The sequence below is a fragment of the Perognathus longimembris genome, chromosome 3 (assembly GCF_023159225.1).
Source record: "Perognathus longimembris pacificus isolate PPM17 chromosome 3, ASM2315922v1, whole genome shotgun sequence".
In the NCBI taxonomy this organism is placed as follows: domain Eukaryota; kingdom Metazoa; phylum Chordata; class Mammalia; order Rodentia; family Heteromyidae; genus Perognathus; species Perognathus longimembris.
This window is the reverse complement of record NC_063163.1, coordinates 102342980-102356052: the sequence shown is the minus strand read 5'-3', so window position 1 is coordinate 102356052 and position 13073 is coordinate 102342980. Positions and strand designations below refer to the sequence as shown.

General features: G+C 38.3%; 1 protein-coding gene across 3 annotated transcripts in view; it reads left to right on the top strand.

Moving 5' to 3' along the window:
• Positions 1–6538, top strand: part of Opcml (opioid binding protein/cell adhesion molecule like) — a 543033-nt gene extending 536495 nt beyond the window's left edge. For all 3 annotated transcript variants that reach the window (XM_048343635.1, XM_048343634.1, XM_048343636.1), the window contains one exon: positions 6438–6538. In XM_048343635.1, the coding sequence (XP_048199592.1) occupies positions 6438–6538 (101 nt within the window). The remainder of the gene's footprint in view (positions 1–6437) is intronic.
• The last annotated feature ends 6535 nt before the right edge of the window (positions 6539–13073 follow it).

Here is a 13073-nt window from a genome sequence, read left to right as displayed (position 1 = left end):
CTTTTCTTCCCAGCTTGTTTTAGACCATGATCTTCAGATCTCAGCCTCCTGAATTGCTAGGATTATAGATACAAGGCACCAGTATCTGATATTAGGAAGCTTTTATCTATGATTAGCAGCTACATTATATCTCTGCAAAACAAACAAACAAACAAACAAAAAGAACCAGTCACTCCTCATGACGAAGTTTGCTTTTGGCTGGCATTTGACAACTGTTGAGAACCTACTATTTCACAGTATCTCTTTACTTAGAGCAGGATCCCACACAGTGTGTTATTTTAGGGAGCAGCAAGCACCAATCTAGCTCCAATTCACCTTATATGCATCTATCTTTTATTCACTCTCAGTTTTTTGCACAGCATCTTAACTAATCCTCAGACAAGTCCTATACAGTCACTAAACTACCTTTTCTCCATTTGTATTAACCTATAGATGAACTGTTGGTAGAAATAAAAGTGATTGGAGATTGCTTATTTAAAGTAGCTTTCTTTCTAGAATTTGTAAGGAATACTTTGTAGAAAAATGATTGGGTAGCTTGCTTGTTTATTTGTTTAGGTCAGGACAGGGATTATGCTCAGTCTTTCTAAAGCATTAGCTCTTTGAAGACTGGCTTTCTTTCTGTTTTTAAAAAGAGAGGCTTCCACATAGAGACATCCAATAAATATCGTGACTCCTCTCCCAGGCTGGCTGGGTCTATTTCCTTATAAAAGATGGGTCTTATGCCCTTGGACTTTGCTGCAGACTTTTTTATTTACTTCTCTCCTGACTCTTATTCTCCAACCATCAGAGTTGGAGGTCTCTCTTATCAGCAACTACTGTGATCATTAAAAGACTTCACTTCATTATTCCCTTCTCTTGGGAAAAACATCTAGAAAAGCCAGTATTCATTCCAATATTAGGAAGAGCAGATTGCATGATGGTTGTATACCAGACAAGCTAGTAATCATTTCAGTCCTAGAAACTCAGAATATTTTCTTCCACGTGCAACAACAAAACACAAAAGATTCCTAATTATAGAAAACATAGTAGGAAATGTAGTGTCAGGATATAAACTCAATTTAGTTGACTCCAAAGCTGCAAGGGAGAATTACTTATACTTTAACCCCCCAAATATGACTTTACCCTAAAGAATAAATAGGCTTCACAGAGAGATCAAAAGAGAAAGATCAAGGCAGAAAGGGAGCAGGATGCACCAAAACCCTTTTCTGAAATCTTATCTTAGTGAATATTTCTGCCTCCTGCTCTTCCCTGAATCCTATTCCTTAACTACCTCCCAGACCCTCCTTTTTTTGAACCTTTGACCTTTATCCAAATACATTTCAGTTTACTGGAGTAGAACACAGTATTGCAAATCTGCCTCCATTTCTAAATCTTGAATTCTCAGCTTTAGATAAAAACTCTTCCAGCAACCAATTAAAAACAAAACAACCACCATGTAGATTCTTTACCATACTTGTTGGAGTTAATAGTGATGTCATCATGGCTACCACATAGCTGAAGAAACCCAGGCAACAGCTATCTGAATACACCATGGCTTAGGGAACCTATTCTCATCCTAACTCTGAAGAAATATGTTTAAACATTCACTCAGCCTCTTCTAAGTGCAGGATGATAAGTTGCTCCACTTCCATTTCCTCCTCTGAAGCACGATGTGGCCCAGCTGCCGCTTCACTGATACAACAAATGCAAAAGCTTATTGTAGCTTAAGGGACCAAGTATGAGACAAGAGACATCATAGGACTATACCAGCTCACATAAACATCTGCAATCCACCCTTTTTTCATTTGTTTTGTTTTATTTTATTATATTTTCCTAATTATATTTTTATTATTATTAGCTTTAATTGTGCAAAAAAAAATGAGTTACCATTCCTCCTTGTGTGTTATAACTTTGCCTAAGTTAGGAAAGTGACTGTAACATGAAAGAATCCAGCAAGAGACATTCAATTCAAGTGCTTTCTTTTCTCAATTTTCTCAGATCTTGTAAAGTTGCAATGAAATGCATTAGCCATTATTGATGGCTTTTTGTCTCTGCATTCAAACCCAGAATATAGTATAAGAATGGGAGTTATTGTTTTCCTTTTCCAAACAAAGGCTGAACTCTGCCATGTAGAGGAGCAGCCAAATCTGAAATGTGTCCAGGGTCTGTATGAGAAAAGTAATACTGGTTTTAATCTCTGTCAGAGTGGATTAGAATAATTCTCTGGCTATTATAGACTGATTATTTTTTCATAGGCCGATTGGCCTAAGGCATTTTGGCAGTAAATACTGTTATCAATTGATACTGCTATGCAGGTGCTCCTTATCCCTGCTAAAGAACAAAACACAAAACATTTCCCTGAGACCACATAGAAGTATGGGACAAAAGATAATAAAGTGAAAACTGGAAAATGGCTTGATGCTGGTTGCTCATGCCTGTAGTCCTACTTAGTCAGGAGACAGATCTAAGGATCAAAGGGTGAAAGCAGAGAATTCTGAAAGAATTGCTTGCCAATTAACCAGCAAAAACATCTGAAATGGAGGCATGGTTCAAGTGGTAAAATGCTAACTCTCAAAGAAAAACCCAGACTGAGAGTGGGAAGATCTGAATTCAAGTCCCAGTACCTGAAAACATAGAAAAGTTGATGATAGATAAATAGATAGATAGATAGATAGATAGATAGATAGATAGATAGATAGATAGAGAAGGGAAATATAAATTGTTAGGAATGGTATGCCCTCTTACCGTTTCAAGATGAAATGGTAATGCAGTAGTACCGAAAATCACCAAGTACCATGTGAAGAAGGCCGTCACAGTCAGATGTAAAGTTGCCATTTATACAAATAACTTAGAAAGCTAATAGCAGACAAAACATACAGGCCATCAGGCCCCATTTCCTCTCAATATGCAGATGGAACTACCCAGGCCCCAGAAAGAGGTATCACTCAGCTAAGAAACATCAGTGGCAGATAATCAAGTTCCCAATCCATTATTCCCATTACTTCATGATGCTCTGGTCCCTAGTAAACATCCCAAAGTATAATCTTCCATAGAGAAGAATTCGTTTTTTAAGAATCGGAGAACAGTGATATGTTTCTGTTTCAACTCTAAGTGTATAAATTGTGTGGCCACAGGGCACTCTATATCATATAATTTTCTTATGATTAAAGGATTTAAAGTGTTAAACGAGTCTAAGGTTAATATGCTTTCTATGTAGAGAGCACCATATGAACATGCCATTTATAGCCTCAACAACTCAGCAGCCTATGTACTTCCTAAACCACCCTTATGAGTTCCACTCTTTGGCATAGTTGTTAAAGTCTCCATCCAGTGATCAATGAGTATTTCACCAAACCTTCATAAATTCTCAGTTCTCTTTAGGATCCCACCTTCTTTTGCCATACCGAACTCTCCTATGTTTCATTTGCCTGTGCACTTACTCTTTTCTCTTGGCTTTACCTGCATCTATCTTGCACTGATAGCATGGCATTCCCAGAAATACTCACATTCACTGGCAGAATCTGAAATAAAATGATTCCTCCACTTTTGTTTCTAACTATCTAGAGTAGAATATAGAACTCAGTAGCTTTTCTAGTAAATACCAACTCGATAAATTAGTCAGAGTCATAAATATGCATATATATAAAGTTTCTATATATCATATACAAAAAAATGAAAGATTCTACTAAGGGAAAACATATGTGCTCATGTACTCTTCCATAGCCATTAGTTCTGCATCCCTGGATTGAACTGAATGCTGATTGAATATACCATGCTGCCTAGTGTGACGATGTGGCTTAGTGATTAAACACTTAACCAGAATGGGCTATGTCCTGGGTTTGACCTCCAGGAAAAAAAAATACAGAGAGAGAGAGAAAGAGAGAGAGAGGAAAGAAGTAAGAAAAGATGGAAGGAAGGAAAAGAGTGTAAGAATAAGCAAGAGAAGGAAAGAGTAAGGGAGGAAGGAAGGAAGGAAGGAAGAAATAGTGTCTGTGTTGAGTGTATACAAATATTTTATTGTCCTTATGCCCTAAGATATATACTGAATCACCTATTTACATAGAATTTTCTTTTTAAGTTTTTATAAATAGTCTAGAGATGGTGTAAACTCTGCAGAGAGTTATGGATAGGTGCTTTGCAAATACTATAGCATTTTATATAAAAGACTTGATCATTTCCTGGCATGGTATCTGTAAAGGGTCCCCTGTCCTACCTATCAGGAGAAAAAGACTTTTTCAAGAACGCATGAGCCTTACAAATCTGCATTGCTCATTTTCTTACAAATACATTTTTCATTTATTTATATATTTATGTATTATCTTCAAGTAGTTGTACAAACGAGTTACCATTTAACAAAGCACTTTATGAACACTGTATATCTTGACCAATGTTACCCCCTTCAACATTCTCAACCATCCTTCTCCTACCCCCACTTCTCTCACTTGTATTAATTGTGTAGGATATACAGTAGATCTTGTCTTCATTTCCCCCCTCCTCTTCTTTATCCATTTACCCCTGTCCCTTGGCCCCCACCCCTGCCCCTAAATCAGCTGAGTGAGGAGGATTAAGAGTTTGAAACAAGCCTGAGATATGTACTTACACCTAGTTGCACACAAAAAAGACAAAATAAAATTCCTTAAATCATTCCTGTCTTGGAAAAGACAATATGATCTTCAATTGAGACATTTTATAACTTAGTACCATTCATAGGCCTTTCTGATCAGTATGATGTCTTCGGGTGTGTATCACACTAGCTGGAGTACCAAGAATCAAGCTAATTTCTATTAATGGTTGTAAAGCCTCCACAGAGACCATAGGATCTGTCCTCAGACCTTGTTTGTGTATATATTCTAGAGTAGAATATAGTGCAGAGCTACAGGATCCAGACGACAAGCATCAGATAAGGTCAATGTTTTACTCCAGAAGATCATGAATCAGTTGAAATTCTTGAGGAAGGATCAGTTGCATGCTTACTTCAGAATGGAGAGACCTGTAATTCCTCAGCAAAATGTCTGAGTCAGTCCCTTCATGGGCAAGGCCTGAGACCATGTATAAGCTTCATGGACAAGTGGCTTGGGTCTGGTCCAAGGAGACTCTCTACCTCCTTGGCTTCTTTTTAATTGGCCTGTTTGCTTCTCAATGAAATGTGGAGCTTCACTGGGTTAAGGTAGCACAAGGGGATGCATTCTTGACTACATGACTTGCCCATTTGTCACTGGTCTTACAGGAATGCATCTCCATGGCTTTTCATTCTTTGGCTATATTCAGTTTTGCTTTCACTGGAAAACACTTTGCTTGAGTAGCACAGGTCTTGCTTGTGGCAAAGGGAAAACCATTGGTACATCTGCTGTAGACAAGAGACACACAGTGAAGGCAAACCTAGTTTGTGTGATTTGTCTTCCTGAGGCTGTAGCCCATGAGGAGAAAGGACCAGTACTTATGGTTCTGTAGTGGTGGTCATATTTCCAAATGGGATCTGAATCACTCCCTGGGAATTTGAGAAAGGGTCAGAGAGAGAGAAAGAAGAGGGAAGCGGAATACATCTTGAGGATTAACCATCAGGCAGCAGTATGTTCTGAGGATTCCACATTTTCTTTGCTGCCATGGGAGAGACACCACTGATGGCTAAGAGAGACAAAATCCCAGCCTACACAACTCTTAAAGATAATCATTCCCATGGGCTGGGGATATGGCCTAGTGGCAAGAGTGCTTGCTTTGTATACATGAAGCCCTGGGTTCAATTCCCCAGCACCACATATATAGAAAACGGCCAGAAGGGGCGCTGTGGCTCAGTGCTAGCCTTGAGCAAAAAGAAGCCAGGGACAGTGCTCAGGCCCTGAGTCCAAGGCCCAGGACTGGCCAAAAAAAAAAAAAAAAAAAAAAAAAAAAAGATAATCATTCCTCCTTTCTCAGCAGTGTTGGAAGGATCCTTCACAATGCCTATATTGCACATATTGAGGATGCAAAGTTGGCAATGATAATATTTCCTTCCACTTTGTTTTCTGCTCCCCACCTGCTTTTCACATTTCTGTATTTTACACTTGCTTTACCTGTGCTCAACTCTGTCAGTCAAGGATTCTATTTCCATAGATAAAGAATAAAGGCAACACTTAAGACGGACCTTCAAGTTGCGCCTTATCATGGAGCCTTGCCTTTTGGCCTAACTTTTGGAATGATGGAAATAAATGACTGTCCTCAGATAGTCCCATTTATGTATTTATTTTTTAACTGTAGCCTTTCAGATCAGGTTATAGAAGTTAAGACAACACAATCACTTACCCCTTAGGGTTTCCAAATCCTCCCAAAAGTTTTCTTTTTCTCCAGACAAGGCAGGGGGAGGGATGGAACTAGGAGGAATGCTCATGGAGAAGCATGTCTGTGCATTTGCTTGTTGGGGGAATAAGGATGGTGTTCTTGGGTTACTTGCTAATGGACTTGTTTTTCTTTCCCTCTCACAGGGCCTGGAGCAGTCATTGATGGTGTAAACTCCGCCTCTAGAGCACTGGCTTGTCTCTGGCTGTCAGGGACCCTCTTTGCCCACTTCTTCATCAAGTTTTGATAAGAAACCCTAGGTCCTCTGAGCAACGCCTGCTTCTCCATATCACAGACTTTAATCTACACTGCAGAGGGCAAACTAGTTTGGGATTCTTTTCATTTATTTTTTTCACCACTTTTATTTTTCTTTTTAAGTTTATGATTTCACTATTTTCCAGTTGGAATGAATGGGGTTGGGGGGAGGGGTGGGAAGGGTTCTACCATGTGTAGGATAATCAGTCATTGGTGTCTTTAGAAATGGAATCTGCTCCTGATACCTTGGCCACCAACTTCATTTTAGCTCTACTTCTCTTCCTTCCATTGCCACCAAATTTCACACACACACACACACACACACACACACACACAAACACACAAACACACACAAAATCATAAGTTCAAAGTGGGCGAAAGCATTCCTTATACCCTGAAGACCCAACTTGACTCACAATGTAGTACAAAGCAAAAGTTGCATTCATTCAATTATCTTCATCTTTAAAGCTTATAATCATTTTCTTGATCATAATGTACATATCCTTTCCTCCATGTTTATTATTGCCTAGTTCTATTAGGGTTTGAATTTTCATTTTCTAGGATATTATTTCACTATACTCATGTATATATGCATATATATGAACACATATATGTATATATGTGGGTATTTGTGTGCATATGCACATATCTAATTGAGTACATGCATACATATGTTCATATATATGCGTAAATATGTAAAATCCTGCCATCTTCTCTTGTTACTCTACCCTACTCATTTCTCCCCCCAGCTATAAGGATCATAGGCCTGGAATGATGCACTCATTCCAAAACTAAAATTCTAGGACTGAAGTAAGCAAAACACAGTCAAGTATATTAAAGAGAGTACTTCTAAACATGCTATCAAATTATCAATAGATGGCTGATTATTTAGGTTTCATCACGACATCTATCAAAGTATCCATAAGATATTCAACTCTTCAGCCAATTATCTGCTATCCTTTCTCCCTAGCAATCTACTTACTCTATTTATCATTCTACCAATGCAATTATCTAGCAGTCCTTTCTATTTCTCTCTCTAGTGCTTACTATCATTTCCTGACCACATATCCCTAATCATACTGTGTCTATTCCATTTTATTAATTTCTCTTCTATCACAGGCAGACATTGGCATCTTCAAAATTGCCTATAAACTTCTGATAGGAAAGCCAGTGATCTCACATGCAAACAACACAGAAAAGCATTATTCTGTGTCATAGGCTCTTTAGAATATGGAAACCCATCCACCCTAATTAGATTCTGCTAACAGATGAACCAAAATAGCTATTTCAATATCAGTCACTCTAGTCCCAGAAGACACTATTTCACAAACCACCTTCTTGGAAAACAAATCAGCCCCAAAGAAGCCTTGATTAGTACTGAATTTCTTCTTTCACAGTGGATGGATTACAGTACCAACCTTCACACTTCTCTCAGCCTTTCAAGAAAGTGCATGTCGGTAACTTCTAGGACCTTCTTCATGGCCAGCAAGGACCTGCAAGAAAACACACATCTTTCTCTGCAATGTAATGACAGCAGTCCACTTGCCAAAGTGTGATAACTATAGCCAAGTGTCTCCTTTCCAGCTTGAACTGTTTGAAAACTATCCAGTGAAAAGCTGATGGGCCAATTACATGGCGGGTGTGTTGACAACTCTGGTATTTGTTTCCGGAAGCTCTTCTGAGCTGAGGGTACTTGAGAAACTGACTTAATTTCCAAACACTTGATTAAATACAACATTGCAAACAGAAGGGGGAAAAGTGTAAAAGACATGATTTCCTTTGACACAGGCTGCTTCTCTAGGAGCCTGACAGAAGAATATTCCCAGTTTTCTATGTTCAAGGCAGATCTAGTGTACAAGAAGAGCACATCTGATCTTTCCTCCATTGTCACCTAGGACAAGAAGGACTCAGCAAGCAAGGGAGCCTATAATACAAGAGAGGAACAGTGAAAACTATACAGATTTGTGCCCAGACTAGACTAATGTGGAGTAAAAAAGAGGATCAACAAAAACTTCCTTACAGATCACCTGCCTCTGTAGGAAATCATTTTCAGGATGACACTCTAAAATACCCATATATGTATGTAGATATGTATGTATATGTATATGTATATGTATACATACATATATACATATATATATGCTACATAGAGTTTAATTTTTTAGTACTTAGGTAATCTCTATTCCTCCCATATAAGTGCTCTTTTTGTGTATGTTGACACATGAGCACCACCCCTAGACTGGGGATATATATATATATATATGTGTGTGTATATGTACATATATATATGTATGTATTACACACATATGCAATTGTAGGCTGTGTTGTCTTACAAAAGTTAGGTATTGCTGAAAGAGAACACCTGAGGTAAGAAAAACTAATATTACACCCACTGGCTGTAAATAGACATCTGCATTTCCTAATAAGCTGCTCAGAAGCAGCTTTGGGGAACATAAGTGATGAGCCAAAAGCAGTCCATTGATTTCAAGTTTCAGAGATCATCATAAGCAGACACAACAACAGAATTAAAGGTCAGGCATCACATCTTTCAGATCTGTTACCACACTGGGCACTGGGAGTTGCATTAGGGTCAGACATTGGTGAGAAGTAGCATACCATTTCACTGTTCTGCTAATACTGGAGTAAAATAAATGTGGCAGCTGTGGAGAGGACAATGGTTGGTTTTGGAAAACAGAGCTTGAAATGGACAAACTATGCCTGTTCCTCACTTCAAGACTTGTAATAAATGAGGTATCTATCCTTCCCTGGGTAAGCAGATCATCAGAAAATTTTCAACCCATTGAGGCTGGACTTAGTGTTACTATGGCATTCTGCTCTGTCCCCTTCTACTGGACACTAGGAGGCACCTCTTCTATTCATGTGTTAGAGGGTAAAACATGTTATAGTCAATCCTCTGGGACAAAGAAACTCAAGTATATAAAACCCAAGTCAACCAGGACATGGAAATGAATATGTCTTCATCACACTCTACTCCAGCTTTTGTGTTATTTGAGTTACTTCGGCTAGGAATAGTGCATTGCAAGGGTTACTATTACCCAACATCTTAAAACATATACGTAGTAAATATTTACTAAAGACAGCATCCATACTTATGTGCTTGTATGCTTTTTAAACTTTACACATGGAAGGTGGGTGGATAAAGCCTCCTGGACAGATTTGTTTAGGGAAGCAACAGTAAAGGTGGGAAGGGATAAGGGCAGGAGAAAGAAAGAAAGAAATCTTCAAGCAACCAATACCTCATGAAGTTTCCATGAAGAAAGAAAACCAAATAAGGCTTATAAGGATTTTAGGAATTTGGCATCAGATGTTATGCATAAACTTGTCCCTTTCCCAGCACAAGTTAATATCTACTTCCAACAAAGTATTGCCAATGGAAGTGCTACCGGCAGGGCCCTGGCCAAGCTTGTTTTTCAGTAATTTAATGTCAAGTGCCTGATATAGTCACCTGCAAGACTAAACAAGCGTGTTTCACTTTTCTCATTCTCATTTTGATTCGGGGAGTATAGATATATTGGGGAGTGGGTGTCAACATGCGCACACACATATTTTAGGCAGAGAGTTCAGTACACAAATGTCAGGTTGTGGGCTGCAATTATGCTCAACTGAATAGAAGAAAACGGGAAGCTTTGTGTCATAAAGAGGACTGGGCCTCTTTTTGTGAAGCCCATACCTTTGTGTACAGGACGCTGTCCATCAATTGGTCAGTTTACTCCAAGCATGATGGAAAGGATGCTATGTGGCTCTGGGAGCCCTAGAGGTACAGTTATGTTTGAGATCTGTGGGTTTTTTTTTGCATCAACCAAGTTCACCTGCCTTCAACAAAGCAGAATTAGCAAGTGTTACTTACATTAGAAAAGCTATGGAGAAAGAGCAGGGAATGCCAAAGTGGGTAGTTGATCTCAAAGAGAGCCAGCCAGTACAACAGAAATGGCTGGAAACTTACTATTCAAGTTTTGGTTGAAGCTTCTAATGCAAATGGGAACTTGCTCTATGTAGGTATACATATGGATGTCCTCATGGAAGGAGAGAAGGGATGGCTTGAGAGGGTTTCCCAAATTTGATACTGAGTTGTCATCAGAGAAAGCAAAAGTAATTTTATGATATCAAAAACCAGTGCCCCTGCCCCATTACACAGAAGAACAAAAAAGACTCCTTTTAATTAGGGACACAGCATAATCTTTTTTTTTTCTCTTTTTCTTTCTTTCTTTTTCTTTTTTGTTGCAAAGATGCATTTTATGTTTTTTCCAATAGTAAACATTTTTCATTATGATTTTTATATAAGCCCCGTTGTTGAAAACTCTCATACTGAATTCCTTCCCTTCCTATTATCAAAATTCTCCCTGTCATCTCTTTCTTAACAAGATAAGTTTGAGCCGTTGCAGTAAAATTTCACAGGTGTGAAACTGGGAAAGCAACCTTAGAAAAAAATATGATCAGAACTCCTAGTGATCACAGAAAGCAAACAAATAAAAATGCCAGTCTCATTTCCCTCATTTCTTACTTAAGAGAAGAGAAGTAAATGAAAGGAAAAAGAAATAGATTTGCAATTAAAAGATGTGGCAAAAAAAAATGATAGAGCAGAACTAGAGCAATTTAGTGTTCAGGTGCAGAACAGTTGGAGCCCAAAGGATGTGGAGTGGACTTAATTAGAGTCAATTGTCCTCCTGGAGAAAGTAGCCAGCTAAGTCTGATTTCCAGCATTTTGGAAGAGATTCTTTTCTGTTTTTTTCAATGGTGCCCTTTAAGGCACACAGTTTGTTCCACACCACTGAGTGGAGAAAGAACAATTACGAACCCTCCACTGTCCTGGTGAGCCTACATCCTATATTATTTGGCAGGTTAATAAGGATATCAATAATAACAATGCTAAGTAATAATAGCTGCCCTTGTGTTAGTGGAAGGGAGCATTTTTAATCATTCAGAAATTTTGTGACATGTTAAGTGCAATTGTGAGGAATGTGTGGGTGTACGAAAACGTATCTGTCAAGTTCAGAGTCCTCTAGATTTAAAAACAAAAAACAAAAGTATATATGACTTATCAATGGTGCCGTTAATAGCTGTGTCAGACAATGGATGTGCCCGTTTTTCACAATTATCCTTAAATACAAATCTACGTTCAAATGCTTTAAAATTTTATCACATAATACAAGAGTATAACTGTTAATTTTGGGGAGTTCTTTTCCTTTTGTTTTCTTTCTTTTTTTCCTTCAAAACTCAATGAAGACTTGATTTCTGTCAATAATTGTATTGAGGGTGAATATACTACCTGAATTTTGTGCATGTTACATTGTAGTTGTAACCTTTTCTAATTCAGGATGAATACGAGATGGTTGTGATTGTGCAGTGTATCAATAAAGTTTAAAGAAATTTGTAACTATTAGGGGGCTGTTTATTAGGAGTTTGCTTTGAGATCCAGGAATCAAAACACGGTGAAAGAGGTTATGCTCATCTCCTATTTGTGTGTTTTAGACATTGGGGAGCAGGTGCAATAAGAAAAACTGACTCTCTGTCCCTTTCTTTCCATTTCTTCCTTATGCTTCTCCACACCAATGTATGCAGGACACAGTGTGACTGCTTGTCACATTAGATCTGTACATCAAATACCTATGCTATTTACAAGAAATGTAAAACGCAACTGTGGCCTCCACATCGAAATTATTTACTAACCTAGGATAAAGTCGGAAGTTTACAAAAAATAGTGACCAGATATTGCCCCAGAATGAGCATTGTACACTCCACTGTGCTATGCATGCCTTTAGCAAGAGAAAGCCTGGTGATGGTGGCATACATTCATTGGATTTAGTTCTATTCACATAAACTTGGGCTGAAATATATATGGATAAACTGGCAAGGCAAAGAGTGCTGGAGAATTCCTCTGCTGAACTTTACTAAAATGTCCCTCTCTTCAAGTAAAATCCCTGTTTTGTTTCTTATCAACAATTTCTTATTAACAACAGGAAGTGATCCTGTGTGTGGTAAGGTGTGTGGTGTTGACCAACTGGAGTGCTTGCTTATCTGCCCCATGGGTGAAATTAATTCCATTGTTAGACTTCAAAACTTTCTGCTTCCCTCCCCTACTCTTTCAATCCCTAGATTTCTCAAGGCTTCCCATAAGTGAAGGCTAAGGAAAAAGGTTGATTCTGGTTTGGATGATCATGGTTTGTATATGAGGAGTCTCCAGATTGTTTCACAGAATAGCTATCTTCCCTGGCAAAGACCTAGAGCTGAAGTTTATTCTCTTATTGGTGTCCTCTGTAGAGAAGGGCAAATCTGAAACTTCCAAGAGTTAGTCAAACAGAGGATAGAACACAGACAATTTGATAGACTAAGGTGTGCGAGTACTCTGAAAATCCAAATGACAAGTAAACACTAGGTATCAATGAACGAGTTTCTACTTTCCTCAGGCTTATGGTGAAATCATGGCTAATAGAGGAAATGGAATTACAGTTCTTGTAACCATGTTCATCCTTCTCTTTAGTACTTCCCTTTCTCATTTTTTTTCTTCC